This window comes from Pleurodeles waltl, chromosome 1_1 (assembly GCF_031143425.1).
Source record: "Pleurodeles waltl isolate 20211129_DDA chromosome 1_1, aPleWal1.hap1.20221129, whole genome shotgun sequence".
Taxonomy (NCBI): Eukaryota; Metazoa; Chordata; class Amphibia; order Caudata; family Salamandridae; genus Pleurodeles; species Pleurodeles waltl.
The window spans coordinates 659,327,980-659,346,949 of NC_090436.1; the positions used below are offsets into that span (position 1 = coordinate 659,327,980).

Below are 18,970 nucleotides of genomic sequence, written 5' to 3' on the forward strand. Positions count from 1 at the left end.
GACCCTTTAGAGAGCACAAAGCTTTTATATATATCGCACCAAAAAAACCACGGTTAGACGATTAGCTGTCTGTGGGGTTCTCTGGGGGTGAAGAAGGGCAAGACATGCCCAAAACACATTATCTCTCAATGAATTTTTCTCTACATTAAGATGTGCTGTGTAGTGGCTAAGAAGCAGTCTTTGGAAGGTTTGCAAGCGTATTCCACTAGAGCAAAAGCTGCCTACCACTGTCCTGGCATGTGGAATGCCTGTCCTGTATTTTTGCCTGGCAGCTACGTGGGCATTGATACATATGTTCACACAGCACCAATGCCTTGACAGTCAGGTCATTGAAGAGGGACATTTTGCCTGCTCAGTTTTGCAGGAATTTGTGGTCTGAGCCAGTTCACAGACCCACCACAGAGGAAACTGCAGACAGTAGTATCCATCAGAATAACAAGTAACTCACCTTCTGTAATAATCGTTCTGGGGGATTTTTAACTACAGATTCCTCACTGACCCTCCCATCTTCCCAGTCTGTTAATTGGTCTCTTTATCTATCTAAAAAGTCCCAATTTAGAGATCTGCACCCTGGTAAAGCCCATCTGCTGATTGGCTTTGTGTCTGACTGCATGGACAGCCTAAGAAAGCGACTGATGTCGGCGTGCATGGGTCGCTCTTATATGTGGCTATGTTCATCACTTCTAGACCATAATAACGTCTGCGCTTAGCCGCATGACACCACCTACTGGCACGCAGAAGTACTGTTTTAAATTTCCCGTTCCAGTCCAACGCCTGAGGAACAATCACAAGGTGAAGAATGTTCACAAGGTGAGGAATCTGCAGCTAGAGTATCCAGCACAAAGATAGGTTACCAAAGGCCAGTAACTTGTTCATTTCAGTGTAAGGAGCAATACTTAATGCAGACTTTTATTCCTAAAAGTGGATTGCAAATGTTGACACAATGCTTTTTTTTAATTCTTTTTTTTTTTTTTTTTTTTTTTTTTTTTAGGACGGGAGGGTGGATTTACTGCTTTGCCTCTCTTACATGATATAATTATATCACCAAGTGGTCAAAGCTCTGCATACACCAATTAAAGTGACAAAGAGATTGAGTAGACACTCAGTGTAGACAGCAAATACTTCATGGCACAAAATATGAAAGAGAGATTATTTGAAATGTTTCCTTGAGGTTAGATTTTGAGATCAGGAATCTTATCCTTGTGGAACAGCACTTTATATCAGGGGAACAGGGTCAAGTACCTTGATAAAGCATCACCATTTGACAAGTAAGTTGACACATGGCAATTTCAGGAAATATTTACATATCTCTCTAGAGATGGTTTTCCAGCCACTCTGTCTGAAGTTTATTCTGCATGTGTTTTGTTGTTGAGTGCAGCTTTCATGTAAGATCTGAAAGTTCTGGTGATGACTCCATTCAAGGTCTATGACTAGGTTATACATATTTTATTTTATAAAGGACAATTCATTCATGTTACATTTCTCCCTTTTACTGATATATTTACATTTCCCATAGTTGACCTATCTGAGAAACCAGGTTCAGTATCCACTGTCTAAATCAAGTGTAAGCCTGCTGTTGAGTACCACTGTTATCTGTTTGATTAGCCACCAATTGACCTGCTAATGGTTTATGTCGCGAAAGCTAGAAGTTGATCACATGTTGTCCCTGGTATCCTATTTGAGACATATAGTGGCATTAGGCCTCAGCAGAACACATTTTGCTTATCACTGCCTCTGGACCAGGGATACTTGGATCAGTGAACATTGGTTAGGTGCCAATATCTCTTGAGTCAATTCCTTGAAAAAGCAGTTGAGAATCTGCCAGATGATCAAGAAGAGAATTCGAAGCATGTAGTCCATGTGGAATTCAGCTATTCAAAGAAAATGATTTGGTCATATCTATATGCAGCGAACACCCTAACTAAAAGTACAACACTGAACGGGTGTTCTTGGTCACAGCTTTTCCTCCGGGTATTGCACTTAATTAGTAAACAGGCTGTTTGATGATAAGAAATTGTAGGGTGGACATTCTTGAACATATTTAGGACAGTCTGTTCTCTTAAACTGAACAACAGGATAGACCATGCCAATTGCCACTCACATGTTTAGAAAATGTAATTAGTGGCCATTCTCAGAGGCAACAGTAGAGAAAATAATTTAGAAGTAGAGATGTAGAAATAATAAAGCCAACTTCATATGCTTCCACTTTGAGGCAATTTATGCATGTTTCTCTAATGGGTGTTCGAGCTCCTCCAATTGTTTTTCTTGGAGTGGAAGTCTGTTCTAGGATCAAACAAATAATGACCCCCCACCCCCACAGTTTGTCAGATGATACTCTGTCAGGGTCGTTGAGGACATTACTTCTGCCACCCTGATAGACTACCGTTCCTCATATTTAGAGATCACTGTTGTCCCAGCAGTGATCTTTGTACCTTGAAAGGAATCACCGTCATGGCGGTTCTCTTTAAAGTACAAAAGGGTTGGTGGATGGCCACCATCAGGTTTGATGTTTTTCTCTCTGGGTGTAGGGGTCAGTGTTAGTGTTTTTTTTAACCCCACCACCAGGTTTTACCTGGCATTCCTAGACATAAAAAAGGACATTGCACCATCCCCCCAAATAGGGAGGCAGTGTAATGCCCTTCCTCGTACTTCAGACTCTAAATCAGGCTCTAAATCCTCACCATTTAGGCTGTCTGTTAAAATTACTCTCCAAGCTGCTTGCAGCACTCAGCCCATGTAGTGTCTTACTTTTTCTAAGCATATTCTGGGACGCATTGACATTAATTATCCATATTCATAAACAAACATGATCGTTATGGCTATCCTGAAGTGTTGCCTAAAGTGTGCTATGCTGCTATTAGTCGACAAGCCACAAAGAGTAGGCCACTGATTTAGTAGTTTAAATCAAGAAACTGGGTCTAGATTAGCAGTTACGGAAAGTGGGTTGCACACTTGTTGATTTTAAAAGTTGTTGTAAGATGTACAAATATTCTGCTAAGATGACCATTTCTTAGACCTTGTTTTCCTCCCTATATAAGCAGTCCGTTACTCATTGTACTAGTGTTTCAGAGATATGCCTTTTGAGTTTCTAATTTTGTCAATTCCGTGTACATCTGCCCCCTTTAATCTAAAATTATTATTGCATGCTTACAATATGTTCTAATTTTTTTCTGTCTTATAGCTGGTCTTTGATGCGGTTGGCAATGGTGCAGTTGGTTATGCAAAACCTCAAAACTTTCTATCCTCTTGCTGGTCACGACCTTTCAGGTAATTAAAAAAACTAAAACATTAATTCACAAAGATTAGAAACAGAAAAAATATATGAAACAGAAGTGTTTCCATTGGTACACAGCCTCAGATAAAGAATAAGGATTGGCCATGCCAATAGGTGTCACCTTTATTATGAGGGCACAGACCCGCAGCCATCTTGCAGTGTTTTTTGTTATAGCTTGACTACAATCTTTCCAGGATTATCACCCATACATGCACACTCGCAGATGACCCTCTTGAAATGTTTTTTGTCAAACTAACAAAGACTCACTGCAAGATGATTGTCAGTGCCTGTGTGTTCACACATAGTGGCCATCTTGTAGCAATTTTTATTGTACTATATCATTAATTCCCTGTTCCAAAGTGGGTGGCAGTGTTTTTGAACTATAAATTAAAATATAATGTAATTCATGCTGCTGCTGAAATGGTGAGAAGTGAATGGCCCAGCAGCATTGTGCACTTGCAGTACCCTTGCAAAAAAATTGCAAGTAAATAAATCAGGAAGTGGGCGGCAGGAAAGGAGGTGGGCTCTGACCATTCAAGTGGGGTGGTGGGAGGGGAGGAAGGATGAAAAATAGCAGGGAGGCCTACAGGAGGCAGAGAGCTGGAAAACAGTGCATTCTCAAGGAGTGCTTAAAAATAAAGTGAAAAAATAAGTCCCCTCATCAGCAACGGAAGGATACAGCTCATCCAAACAGAAACCATGTAAAAAAGAGATGCGATGAAAGCCATTGAATATAGAGCAGGAAACTGAAATAGTTAGAAAAGAAAGACACTTATTGTATTGATTTGTACATAATGGGTCTTCGACAGCTTAACCTGTCTGCAGGCAAGACCTGAAAAAGAGCTGTACCTGTAAAGCTGTCCTGAAAGCAACCTTAATCCCTCATGCTACACAGTGAGAGTTAGCCACAAGTCAACAGCCTATCATTTCTTTTTTCTCGCTCTTTAAGCATTGAATTGTCCTGCAGCATGCTGAAGGTCGATGTATCTGTTTCGGCATGTTAACTTACATGAAGATCCATCCAGAGGGGGGAAAAAAGTTGAGGTTGCGAAAGACTGAATAGATTTTCACCTAGAAATTAACTCTGAAAGTGTGTTCTTTTTAGTTTGTATAAATCTGTTCAATAGTTGTTGAAATATTAGCGTTTAAAATAGGTGCCTACCAGACTTTAGACGTTTAACACTTTTGTATAACGTTGTTTTTTAAGTTCTCAAGTCATTCCTGTCAATCACACTTTCAAATTTTAGGAGAGTTTGCTTGGCTGCATTATGGCTAAAATATTTTTGGGACGATTTTGAAACTTGAATGGTGGCTCAAATGTTTGAGATTTGTGCTGTGAATTCATTTTTTTACACATCCTTGGGCAGACATCCCCAAAGGTGGCTTATCGCACAGCAGTGGTCATGGGAAACCAGATGTGTAGAAAACCCACAAAAATTTCAAACAATTGCTGTTTTGGGCACACAAATCAAGAGTGAGTAACCATTTTAGGTGCTGGATTAGACATACGTTTTTGTTGTTTACTCTCGAGTTTCAGGCACTGTTAAAAAAAAAAAAAAAAAAGAAAGAAAAAACAAGCAAAGTCAAAAAACTAAAATATAAGTATCTAGCTTTGCTTGGAAGGCACTAGGTAGGGCACAGGGCCTGGCAGATGACGCTGGCTTCTACGAGTTGATTAGTGAGGTTGGATGGCCATTGTGGATGTGGTACAGGGGGACCTGTGGGCAACCCTTGCCACGCACAGCCAAAGATCTTCAGGAATAGGGGTTGAAAAATGAATAAATCTTAAAAAATCAATTACATTTACTTGTAAAAAACAGTTAAAAAGTGAGTTATGTTTGAGGCTCCAATACGCAAAACCATTTAATTTTTCCAGTTATGTCTAGGAACTCACACAGCGCAACTCATAGTTGAGAGCTGTGGAGAAAAACTCATATTTGGTGGGGGGAGGGGCTATCATTATGATGGATATACCCATTTTCTACACAGAACCATGAAATATATTCATATTTCACAGTTTATTGTGAAATAAGGATTTTATACCAATGCATGTTTTACACTAAATGCGCTCAGCATGTAAGATATATAGGTCGGTGTCATTTTAGTGCATTCTGGTCATTGTAGTTCATCTGCACAGTTGTTAAAATATCCCAGAGGGGCATTGTGACCCTCCCCCGGCTGTACGTACTGCGTCAGAATCGGCGGCTTGGCAGCTCGGCTGGTGCGCGGCCTGGGTGTGGAGGAAGCCTTTCTACCTAGCTTTAAGGCAGCTGGATCTTCCTGTCTGCCAGAGGCCCCTCTGAAACAAAGTTAAACCAAAGAGGTCGCATCATAAAAGGCCTCAGTACCGGGACAAGGCTGCTTGAAGTGGTGGTTGCACTGGAAGGTGTGGAAGGCCAGGCCAGGGCCAGACAGCACCATGAACACGCAGAGAGAGGAAGAGAGGTGAAAAGCTGGCTAGAGCAATTGGGGCATAAACTGTGCTGTAACACTGGTCATTCCCCCCGAAACCACCAGGTAAGCGGGCGTTCACTGCAAGGAGTCGTTGAGATTCGATCCAGGGAGCAGGGAGGGGGGAACAACAGGACAGCATGAGGAAATATCATGTGAACCTACAACCTAATGGCTCCAATACATTCCCACTGCAGAAAGTAAAGCGCAGCGCAACCCACTGGCGCCTGGCTTCAACGGCGCAAAAGAATATGGGTCAGAATGGGAAAGATATTGTGACCGAGGAAAGCCCATCTCCATGCATGTCTCATCTGATCCCAAGTCATGAGCTTGGCGCGAACCAGCCAGGGTCATCAGAGCACTCAACATTTCCAAATTCCTTAGACTACAGTACTGCCCAACTGGGACAGTCGATTCCTGAATGCCCTGAGGGCCATAGAGAGACAATGCTTTATAATCTATATCGAAGCAAGAGTCCAAGTCAAAGCATCTTTTTTCAGCATGCAGTGCCATAAAGGCCTATGAAACTTTTTGCGTTTCATCAAACAAGAAGACACAATAAATAAAAGAAATCAAGAATACAAGCAATTTCGGGGGATCATTGATTCATGCATTTAGGGCACAGCTAATGAAATTCAGTGCTGCACAGCATAATTCTTTTGAAGAAAGTTTTTGTTAAAAAACCATCACAGCCTTATATTGTTTAAGACCAGCCTTTCGCAAAAGATATAAAAGGTACTTTTGGGGGTTAAATATAAAGGACAAAATAGAATAAATTGGCATGTGCTTTGCTGCATATTATGATTACAGTGACATGGCGGTAGATCATACATCCAGGAACCCTGGGAAGGAAAGGCAACTTTAAATGTTATTGGGTTTAACCTAAAGAGTTTTAAAAGGCAACAAGACTTGGGTTTGAGAACCAAAGTAAGTATGGTTCCATATAGTTTACTGTGGCAATGGGAATGTAAGATTCTACAGACTTAAATCTCCACGCCTTTCGTAATCGTTCATTAATTGAAAATTCCAGAAAACTATTTTTAGTCAGGGCTTTGGCGTCACTTGTCATTGACCACAGGTCTTGGAACAATTCTGGAATACCTAATTTGCCCAAGCCCGTTTTTAAATAGGTGAGCCATGGTATTTCTTTCATGTTTTGCAAAGATATACAATCTGAAATAGTCTCTCACCAATTTTCTTTCTGGGTTCAACCAGCATTTCTTCCATAATAAAAGGGGAGCAATTTTGATCTGATCCTCCACAAAACATAAACCCAGTTCTTCATGCGAAATAAAATTTGCAGTATTTTTAGGCACGGCTAACAATCTACGCACAAAACCATTTGCAATGTGCTGCAAAATATGCATGTCCTTGTAACCCCAAACACCAGCCCCATAAATGGCACCCGGAATACATTTTGCTTTAAACAATTTAATCATTTCTGTCAATGGTTTATACTTTAAGGTTCTTGTGAAACGAAATATTGCTTCCGAGTTCCTTATCATTTGCTGTGACTTCATTGTAATGTGGACTTTGGCACCGAAGGTTATGGTTAAATAGGTAAAAACTTTAGCTCTTTGCAGAGTAGTTCCCCCCCCATCCTATGATTCATAGTTTTCACAATTTTGGGGCCACAGGACAAAATAAATGATTTTGACTGGATTATCTTTAAATTCAACCTCTCAATATATTCTATAAACAGGTTCATCTGCAAACCATTTGGGGTCCGAGCTATTAAAACCACATTATCTGCATATAGTAATATGAGGAGTGGGATCCCACCTATCTTAGGTACATCAGCACCAGCAATTCTTAGATATTTAGTAATACCGTAAATATATATCAGAAATAAAAAGGAGGCTAGAATGCAGCCATACATCTAAGTGACTTCATTAGGGTTGTCAACTTCTCCTGCGGTCCATAGTGTACTTCTACCTTTAAATCATGATGCAATCCTTTTAACTGAATAAGATGATCTAGGTCAAGACCCACCTTCTTCATTATTGCCCAAAGTTTTTCCCTATTAACCAGATCAAATGCACTTGATAAGACTATAAAAGCAATATGAATAGACCCTTTTTTGTTGCATGTACATGATTTGTTCAGTGGTACCGGTCCCTGGTCTGAAACGAAACAGGACTTGGGTTAGGACATTATTTTCCTCTGCCCAGGTTTCTAAATTTCCCAAGATTACCCTCCCCAAAACTTCAGGTGTAGCTTCTTTCCGGAAATTTGGCCTATAACAGACAGGTGATGATCTATCTCATTTTTTTAAAGATTGTTACCAAGATGGTAGATCTCTTAGAGTCTGGAATCTTGTCCCCACCGCACGTCTTAGGACTTTCATTAGTGTTGGGCCCCCTAATTTATTGTCTGATTTAAATAAATCTACAGGTACCCGGTCTGGCCAGGTGCTTTACCCAGAGCAGATGTAAGGCCCTAACCAATTCCCCCAGCACAATAGTTGTAGATAGGAGCATTGGTGGGGGTTCTAAAGGTGGAATGCTGGATTGATCCTCTATAATAAGCTGGCTGGGCACACTGGGTGGGAAAATTCCTATATATTGGGTTACTCACTCCGTTTCAGGAATCAAAGTTTCCACTTTAGAGATGTTTGGCTCTGAAAAAAGGGGTTGATTTATTACCTCCCAAAACGTCATATTATTTTTTAAAGCAGCAACTGCTAATAGGTCTTCTCAAGGTTTTTCCTTAGTCTCCTCTTTCCTTGCCTCCACTATATTCTTGAATTCCCATCTAAGTAAACGCACCTTCTGAGGGAACCTTGGGACAGATTTTAGGGCTATCATTAGATGTTTATGGGCTGCCGAACATGCCGTGTTAAACCAGCGGTGTGCAGGGGAAATCTGAAAGGATCTGTGAGCTATCAGGCCGCCTCTAATTGCTCCACATAGATAATCAAATCCCTGTAATGCAGTCAAATTGAATGACTCCTCAGACAGAAAAACTCTATGGAGTCTATATTTTTCCATTATATTTTATGGAAAAAAAAATGAACTGGGTTGATTTGTTCCCGTTTAATCCTAATGCCTTTGTTCTTACTGAAAGTCTGTTTTTGCTCAGACTCAAGGGGATTTACTTTGGTATTTATTTTTAAGGTGGCACAGAGAGTACAATATTATGTTCTCCAGTCAGATGGACTGCATTCACTGAGATAACTATAAAATCAATAATTCTCCTCTTAGAACATCCTGAAAAAGTGGGAATGTTTTCACTAGAATCACCTTCCTGTTCACCTAGTATCTGTAAATCTAATTTAAAAATAATCATATTCAGTGCGTCGCCCAAGGAATTATGTTTGAAATGGGTGGAGGCAGTGAAAGCCTTGTTTGAAGCAATCCCAATTGAAATCTGTGATTTGGGGCAACAGCAGGCACAGGAAATTGAAGAATTACAGCAGAGGTTAACCAAGATAGAACCGAACCTCAACCAAGTCCCAAGAAGGTTGCAAGAAGTAGAAGAAAGAATTTCTGATTTGGTGAATAAGGTGGGATTCCTCAATAAAGATTCCCTAGCGGAGCAGAAGAAGGTCCAGGATTTGGAAAATGAAATAGAAGAGATGGAAAACCACACAAGGTACTCTAATCTCTGGTTTTTGGGGATCCCGGAAGGAAGATGGATGCAAGGATCTATACAGAATGTGCCTCAGTTGATGGACCCTTTCATTAGAAAATATATTTTGGTAGACTCACCAATTGACCTCACGATCATGAGAGCACTGAGAGTCCTGGTGTCTTTGACTGTAAATGCAAGATTCCTTGTGCGATTTTTGTTAACTTTTAAGACTACCAGATGAAGAAGCGGATTCTGTCAGCAGCAATTAACAAAAAGTAATTCCAGCATGCAGATAATGCTCATATGATAGTTTTTTCGGCGTTATCAGTAACGGCAGCCAGACACTGGAGAACTTTTCAGTGTTTGACTAAAGAGGTCAAGCTTCTGGGGTACAAGCCTCATTATGTCAGCAATCTGAATTGAAAGTTCTTGTTAATGGAAAGTGCTGTGTTTTCCAGGTGGTAGAAGAGGCGCAGACACTATTATCTAAACTGTCCAAACCATGAGAATATAGGGTTTCTCAAGCTAGAAACAAACTAAGCCACAGGCGGAGAGGGAGGGCGAGGTGGACAGAAAGCGAATGCTAGGTGCAGTACCAGGGCACCACAGGAGGGATGGGAACCTTGGGGCTGGGGGAGGGACATACTGGGAGACCCCTAGATCCAAGGAGAGGGTAGGACAAGGGTGTGGTAGTGGTAGAGGGGAGTGTGCAGCCCAAAAGAGCAGGGTAAAGCTGAGGTTTAAATTGAAATTGAAGTGGTTCAAGAAAGCCAGTTGTTGGTCTGTGGTGCTGGTAAAAAGGTCACTGTGATGTTTGATGTTAGAATTGTAACATGCATTGTCAATGGATTGGGAAATAGGTGTAGGAGCGGTGCATTTTAAGAGTAATAGCCCGAAGATGCGCTTGTCAAGGAAGTTTTCTCATGCCTATTTTTCTTCGGCTGGTGCTGCAATGAGGGGTGTGGGTATTTTGTTTGTAAACTCCTCATACTTTCAAGTAAAAGTGATCGAGTGAAACCATAATGGTAGATACATTTGGGTGAAGGGGCAACTCAATGATAAGTTTTGTAAATTATTATAGGCCAGTGATGGATGGAACTCAACCTTAAAAAATTACAATCTAGTCATGAAGGCCAAAGGGATAATAATCATGGGAGGTGATTTTAATTTTATTCAGGACCTAACGATAGATACCTCAAATAAGGCGAAAAAACAACTGAAATCAAAAATGGCCAACTTGTTAATAATGAAGCAGGACTTCAGGCTAACCATCCAGAGGCCGCACAATATGTTTTTTTTCCAAACAGACATAGTTCAGCTTCTCCATTAGATTTTTTTCTTATGTCAACTACAGTGCAATGGAGGTCTGTGGATATAATGGCAACTCCCTTCTCTGATCTCTTAGTAGTCTCCTTGCAAATTAGAGTGAATACAACCCCAGAAATTAAGCCAGGGTTGCATTTTGCAGGTCATTCCTCTCGAATAATCAGAAGTGGGTAGAAGAGATGAGGGTTTTTATAAAGGAATTATTTTAAATAAACTGTAGCACCACCTCATGATTTATGATTTGGGAAGCATTAAAAGCTGCTTTAGGGGACAACGTATAGTGTATAAAACAAGATGTAACAAGTTTCAACAGGTACAAAGTCAGTCACTCCAAGCTGCAGTTAATGAAGCGCTAAATCAGTACCTTGCAACTAGAGGTAATTACTGATGTCAGTAGAGTATTAAAAGAGGGATCTGTTAGAGAAAGCAAAGCAAGGGCTTTTTTAGTATAGGAAATCACGGGGGATAAAGCTTTTCAACAAAAGCTTATGAGGAAAGCCAACAAATTAGGCCATATTTGGCTTGATCTACAAGAAATAAAATGAATAGTCAAACAATAGACAGGATAAAAAAATCACAATACCAGTGGTCTGAAGGTGGAGGAAGGGGTAATTGCAGATGTGTTTCTACAGCACTATAGGTGCCTGTATAAGGAAGTTGAGGAGGTTCCTTGGAAAAGGTCCAACAATATTTTGAGTCAATCCAGCTGCCATGTCTATTGAACTCGCAAAAAAGAAGCTCTTATTCAAAACATAGAGCGATCTGAGGTGGCTATGGCCCTCAAAAAAATGGCTCATGCAAAAGCGACAGGGAGCTGCTCCCCTTTGTAATATCATTGTTTAATCTAATTAGGGAGGGGTTGGAGGTCCCAAATTCATTTAAGGAATTGATAATAACTAGTTTTCTTTAAAAAGATAAAAATCTGAGGGATGCCAATTCATATTCCCTAATCAGTCTTCTGAATGTAGACTATAAGTAGTTTATTGAAATCATGGCATCTGGTTGCTCATGTGACACAGGCAGTGATAGGGACCGCAGTGCTTTTCACCCAAAAGACTGATGGCAGCCAACACATACTTTTTAAGGCAAACTATAGATTATTTCTCCATCAACAGAGAGAGAAAGCAGCTTTCCTAATGATTGATGCTGAGAAAGTATTTGGTCTAGTTAATTGGCAGGTTCTATTCCTCATTTTAGAACCGTTTGGAATTCCAATTCAAGTGATCAATATGTTGAAGAATCTATGCGTAGTTGCTGAAGCTAAGGTCCTGGTGAGCTCCAAAGTGGCAGGAAGAGTGAAGATTAATCGTGGTACCAAGCAGGGATGCCCCTTGCCCCAATCCTCTTTTTGTTCTTTATAGAGCCTTTGGCAATTAGGATTCGAAATAAGGATCTGATTAGGCCACCTTTGGGAGGAATGTCTAAAATCTAATTATTCACAGATTACATCATTTAATATATTTGGAAGCAGATAGTTGGAATATACAACAGTTGATAGACAAAATCAAAGAATTCACAACTATAGGAGGCTACAAGGTAAATCAGACGGAAAAGGAAACACTATTATTTAATGCTTGTGCCTCAGATTTCCCACCAGCTTTACCATTTATTCCTCAGCGTCCCATCCACTATTTAGGAATATTTTACTAACAACTTCTCCCAACTTTTTCAACTGAAATGTGGTGCAAGTCTTAGTAAAGTTAAGGCTTTCCTGGAGAGATGGACTCTTTTACCACTTACGTTGATTGGGAGAGTCTCCCTGATCAAAATGTTGATCTTGCCATTGCCCTTGTTCCTTTTTATAAACCTTCCTTTACCAATACCAAGAGCATATTTTGAAGAACTCAGAGCCATTTTCCAAAAACATATATGGCAGAATAAAAAGCCTAGGGTTAAGAAGGAAATTCTAGAATTGGATAAAGCATTAGGAGGACTGGTGCTCTTGCATCCTAACGCATATTAGAACATTGGAACGTTAGCAGCTCCATTGAAAACAATGGAGTGCTGTGGGCTTTTACTGGCCGGTAAAAGCCTGCAGCGCCAACATTCCAATGTTCGCTTTGTTCATAGCAACAGCTGTGAACAAAGCCTCACGGAGCCCTAGGGGAATTTAATCCCCTCGGGCTCCGTGAGCAATATGTTTTATGTTATAGAACATTCTGCCCTGAGTGGCAGAATGTTCGAATAGCCTTAGAACCCGGCGTAGTGGGCTCTACCGGCTATAGCCGGTAGAGCCCTCTACGGCGGGTTCTGAGGCTATATTATCAGCCGCTTTTCTGGACAGATGAATTCAGCTTACACTACCAGGTTTGGTCTAAGATAATTGTTTGCTAAATATTATGATTAAAGATAGTGGCACCAAATTGCTGGTGTTTTAAAAGATCCCAAAGCTACCGAAGAAGTCGAGGTGTAAGACTCTGAGGGGGGACAGAGTAGTGTGCCCAAGCGTTATTTAAACGTTGGGAGGTAACATCTTGCCACTCATATTCTCAATTACAAGAGAGTGTAGTGTGGGGACTGGAGATAGAGAAGCCAGTGGTATATTAATGGGAAGCCGAGGGGTTTAGTAAATTGGGTGATTTTTCTTTTTTTATATGGGCTCAAGCTAATTACAGATTTGGGAGTAATAGCCTTGGCCTCCAGGTTAGCTATAGGCAAATAGTTTTTTAATGGCTAATTTTCAAGAAATTAAAGAGGAAACCAATCTTCTAGTACCTCTGTTCTGTGAGAATAAATTAACAGGAGTAGGCATTTGGTACAGGTTTCTCCAAAAGTTTTCAAATCGGTCAGTAGTACTGGATTTTTTAGAAATTCTTTGGGATGAAACAGGATGTAGTCTCACTTTGGGAGACTGGCAATTTATCTCTGAGCTTGGGCTTAAGCCTCTTAGAGCAACAAATTATAGAAGGATGACTTTTGTTTCAAGATGGTTAGCGTATCAAACACCGCTTAGACTTCACAAAATGTATACACCCAATCTAACCAGTGTTTTAGATGTAAGGCTCATGATAGAGGTGACTGCGGACATATTTTTTTCATTTCCCAGGCTGCAACAATTATGGAACAGTGTGTTCTCTGAAGTTAGTAAAACAATACGAGCTAATGTCCAACCTGAGCTTACACTTGTGCTATTTGGCTCTCCTCATGCAGTGAGTGGGTAGGTTCAATAAATTTCTCCAGTGCTTTATTTCGATTTCAACTTTGGTGGCAGGCTCTCTAATTTTGCAAAATTGAAAGTCAACGACTATTCCTAGAGTTCAGCAATGGATGGAAAAAATGAAAAGAACCTAGATGTTTGAAGAAGTATATGCAAAAAGAGTAGGGACACTTTCGAGGTCTTTAGCAATATGGGGAGAATAAAACTGCTGCACTTTATGACACAGGTATAAGCCCAATGAGCTGTTTAGGTGGTATTAGTGAATAAGGAAGACAGCGGCTGCTGGGTATTTGATGGGCCAGAATAACGGTGGGGCTCCTGCCCATTCTTCAATCTGGAGCGGTCTTTATTGTAATGTAGGGTGACATGACAGTGGTAATTGCACTTTAGTATTTTATATACCCTGCTCACACTAGCACATTTGTAGCATGGATGTACTTTAAGCTTTAACTCTTTAGCAGTTTTATGTAATATGTCGATGGACAAATCATACTGTATTGGAGTCTTTCTTCACGTGCCCAACTATGATGTATTGGTTTTTGAGTTTCTTTTCTAACCCTGCTCAATTAAAAAATAATAATAATAACAACAATAATAATACAAAATATATCTTTTCCCAATTTTTTTTAAATTTTTTTCCTTTTTTGTCAAAATTGCCATTTTGTTAGCTCCTGACTCAAGCTCTGATTTTCTCAAGCTTGTCATTGACACAGGTTGATCTGGCATTGTAATTGCTGGAAGAGTAGACTCCTGAGCTTTTAGTGAACGTGAAGAGCAATGAGATAAAGTATATCTCCTTGCAAGGGCATGGATGAGAGGTGAACTAATGTCTCAACTTCACTTGATGGCAATTAAGCCTGTGAGTACTCAGAATCAAACATCTCCTGAAAGGTACTCCTTTTCAACTGGCAGACCTAATTTGCAGAAAGATGTAGGGATCTGCTTGACATCAGTGCATTCAGCGTTGTACTGTGTTTCGACATGGAACAGTCATCGAATGTGAATGGTATGGAGGCTTCACAGTTTACCCATATCTCATTGGCTTCAACATAGTGACCTGACAGCATACCTTCCCTTGGTGACGACAATTTCACCACTGTGCCAGTCCTTGCTGTCATAGATTTCAACACTGAATAGCTCTGTTTTTCATATTCCTGTCTTTTCCTAGATCTCATTCTCTGGGAGACCTTTCATACTTTACACAGAATACTGATAAAAGGAGCTTCTTCTCCTTACTCATCAGATATTCCTGATGTTATCACCCATGCTATTCTTCCTGCTACTCAAACAACCAGATTTTTTTGTGTCCTTCAAATATTTCTGACAGTGTTAGTATTTGTCAAGAATATGATCTAGCAAAAAGACAATCACAGTTCTGACTGAGCCACCTTCTTTGCGCAGGAACAGTGTTTCACAAAAAGAGATTACATTTTGTGAAAATAGGAAAACAGAATGGTTGCAGGAAATCAAAGAAAAACACTGCTTGTCCCAAAAGACATCTGGTGAATTGCACATGTTAAGCTTTGGAAAGGATTCCAATGAGTAAAAACCCTAAAAAAGACAAAAATGAGAGAGCACAATTTCTTGTTTAATAAGTCAGAATGTTCCTGCTGATAGAAGTTTATTCTGCAATTCTGGAGGTTTTCAATGATAACTTGTCATGAAATGTTGTAGGTAGATTTCATTATTGAACATTATGCCACATAAATCACATTCTTCAGAAATATGTTAAAAAAAATATGTTAAAAAGGGTGACTTTTTTTTTTGTTTGACCCAAATCTGAGGTCTGTGTAACTTAGGCATTTGATTACAGTTGTATGTATAAAAGGAGATGAAAGCTTTAATGTAATTTGACTTATAGCACTACAATTACTGTGATCCTTCCTAGTTTTAGTATCAGGATAACAACCAATTCACAGAACATTGATTTATAATTAAATCTTGAACAATTGAAAGAAATAAACCATGTTTACTGATTACATATTACTTGTTTGACTATTTTAAAAAGAAGTGGTTTAACAACTCACAATTGATGGCAATATTACCATGCCTATGAAATATTTTTCACAAAAAATATATAATTACTCTGAATTAGGGATTTAAAGCAAAAGAAAGACTAGATGTTATTTTGTAGTATTTTCCCTGTAGTATAAAAGCTGAAAAGCTGTACAGTATGTACATTCTGATACGATCATATCCATTTTTAGACTCTTGGTTAATTTTCATGTCACAGGAACTTACGGCACTGCAGTGTCAAAGCAAACGAGAACCCATTATTATTACTTTATGTAACATGTTTAATCTTTCTGCCCATTGCGCTTGAAAAGCTCACCATGTCATGCGTGGGTTGCTGTTTGTTTCAGATCTTCCTGTTGGCTCACCGCTTTGCCATGCAGTTTTGAAAACAGTTCAGCGTTGGGAGCAAGTGCTTCTCCGCCGACTTGAGATGTTTGGTGGACCACCACAGAATTTTATATCTGTGCCTAACTCAGAAGAGGCAGTGTCTGCAGGTCCTGCTATCCTTCGCCACAAAGCTCTGTTAGAAACCTCAAACACCCCTTTCAAGTAAGAACCTTTGAAGTTTGCTTTGAAAAATCTAACTTGTTCCTTAGATGGCAAAACAAAATGTTATATGTTATTAAATCAATGTCTAATGATCAAATATGTTCACGTTCAGAAGTACTGTACACTAATCCCCCTTGATGGTCTCTATCTTTTATGTCCACTCTCATAGTTCTGTGATGTCTCCTACATGGTTTTGTGCCGTCTCCCATTCTCAAATCCATAGGCCATTTCTCTCTTCTTTCAGACAGTACACCCCCATATCTCTCTGCTCTGTATCTCCTTGACTTTCACAAAGTTGTGTTTCCATCCAGACATCTCCGGACTGTCTTCCAGTTCTCACACCCCCCAATCCTGTTTCCGTTGGTCACCACCCCCCCTCTTGTATCAATTGGCTGTTTTACCCTCTTGTCCCTCTTGGCTGTCTCCCATTTTCATCCCATTCTTGCTCTCCGCTATCTTTCATCTCACTGGTGACTGGTGCTGTCTCCAGTCCATGAGATTGCCTCTGAGGTTCCTCCCACTGTAGCTACCTCTGGTTCTCGTTGCTTAGGAGGCTGTTTGTAGCTCTCTTTGCTTAGGTTCTGACATACTTTTCCTGCCCATGGGCTGCATCAGGCTCTCCACACCCATGGACAGCCTCTAGATTGTATCATCAATGGACTGCCTCTAGCTCTCCTTGCTTATGGATTTCCTCTAGCTCTCCTCACCCACAGGCTGCCTCTGGCTGTCCTTGCCTGTGAGCTGCCTCTGGCTATCCTTGCCCATGGGCAGCCTCGGGTTATGCTCGCCCGGAGGCTGCCTCTGATTAGGTCTGCCTGGGGGCTGCGTGTGGCTGTCCTCACCCGGGAGCTGCGTGTGGCTGTCCTCACCCGGGAGCTGCGTGTGGCTGTCCTCACCCGGGAGCTGCGTGTGGCTGTCCTCACCTGGGGGCTGCGAGTGGCTGTCCTCACCCGGGGGCTGTGAGAGTGGCTGTCCTCACCTGGGGGCTGTGAGAGTGGCTGTCCTCACCTGGGGGCTGCGAGTGGCTGTCCTCACCCGGGGACTGCGTCTGGCTGTCCTCACCCGGGGACTATGCCTGGCTCTCCCCGCCCAGAGGCCGCGTCTGTCTCTCCCCGCCCGGCTCTCCCCACCCAGGGGCCGCACCTGGCTCTCCCCGCCCGGGGGCCGCGCCTTGCTCTCCCCGCCCGGGGGCCGCGCCTGGCTCTCCCCGCCCGGGGGCCGCGCCTGGCTCTCCCCGCCCGGGGGCCGCGCCTGGCTCTCCCCGCCCGGGGGGCGCGCCTGGCTCTCCCCGCCCGGGGGGCGCGCCTGGCTCTCCCCGCCCGTGGGCCGCGCCTGGCTCTCCCCGCCCGGGGGCCGCACCTGGCTCTCCCCGCCTGGGGGCCGTGCCTGGCTCGCCGCGCCTGGCACTCCCCGCCCGGGGGCCGCGCCTGGCACTCCCCGCCCGGGGGCCGCGCCTGGCTCTCCCCACCGCAGGGGGCTGCTTCTGGCTCTCCCCACCCAGGGGGCTGCGTTCAGCTGGCCCTGCCCAGGGGGCTGCGTTCAGCTATCCCTGCTGGGGAAGCTGCGTCTGGCTGTTCCTGCCCAGGGGACTGTGTCTGGCTGTCCTGGCCCAGGGGTTTCTTCTGGCTCTCCTCACCCGGGGGCTGCATCCGACTCTGCTCATCCGGGGGCTGCATCTGACTCTGCTCACCCGGGGGCTGGCTCTCCTCGCCCTGGACCTGCCTCTGGCTCTCCTCGCCCTGGATCTGCCTCTGGCTCTCCTCGCCCTGCACCTGCCTCTGGCTCTCCTCGCCCTGGGGCTGCCTCTGGCGCTCCTCGCCCTGGGGCTGCCTCTGGCGCTCCTCGCCCTGGACCTGCCTCTGGCTCTCCTCGCCCTGGACCTGCCTCTGGCTCTCCTCGCCCTGGACCTGCCTCTGGCGCTCCTCGCCCTGGACCTGCCTCTGGCGCTCCTCGCCCTGGACCTGCCTCTGGCGCTCCTCGCCCTGGACCTGCCTCTGGCGCTCCTCGCCCTGGGGCTGCCTCTGGCGCTCCTCGCCCTGGGGCTGCCTCTGGCGCTCCTCGCCCTGGGGCTGCCTCTGGCGCTCCTCGCCCTGGGGCTGCCTCTGGCGCTCCTCGCCCTGGGGGCTGCCTCTGGCGCTCCTCGCCCTGGGGCTGCCTCTGGCGCTCCTCGCCCTGGGGCTGCCTCTGGCGCTCCTCGCCCTGGGGCTGCCTCTGGCTCTCCTCGCCCTGGGGCTGCCTCTGGCTCTCCTCGCCCTGGGGCTGCCTCTGGCTCTCCTCGCCCTGGGGCTGCCTCTGGCTCTCCTCGCCCTGGGGCTGCCTCTGGCTCTCCTCGCCCTGGGGCTGCCTCTGGCTCTCCTCGCCCTGGGGCTGCCTCTGGCTCTCCTCGCCCTGGGGCTGCCTCTGGCTCTCCTCGCCCTGGGGCTGCCTCTGGCTCTCCTCGCCCTGGGGCTGCCTCTGGCTCTCCTCGCCCTGGGGCTGCCTCTGGCTCTCCTCGCCCTGGGGCTGCCTCTGGCTCTCCTCGCCCTGGGGCTGCCTCTGGCTCTCCTCGCCCTGGGGCTGCCTCTGGCTCTCCTCGCCCTGGGGCTGCCTCTGGCTCTCCTCGCCCTGGGGCTGCCTCTGGCTCT

At 43.6% G+C, this 18,970-nt stretch overlaps 1 protein-coding gene across 1 annotated transcript in view; it reads left to right on the forward strand.

The window, feature by feature from the left end:
• Positions 1-18,970, forward strand: part of DMXL1 (Dmx like 1) — a 1,414,533-nt gene that overhangs the window by 1,140,609 nt on the left and 254,954 nt on the right. The window contains exons 31-32 of the mRNA XM_069226844.1: positions 3,182-3,267; positions 16,145-16,346. Coding sequence (XP_069082945.1) covers positions 3,182-3,267; positions 16,145-16,346 — 288 coding nt within the window. The remainder of the gene's footprint in view (positions 1-3,181; positions 3,268-16,144; positions 16,347-18,970) is intronic.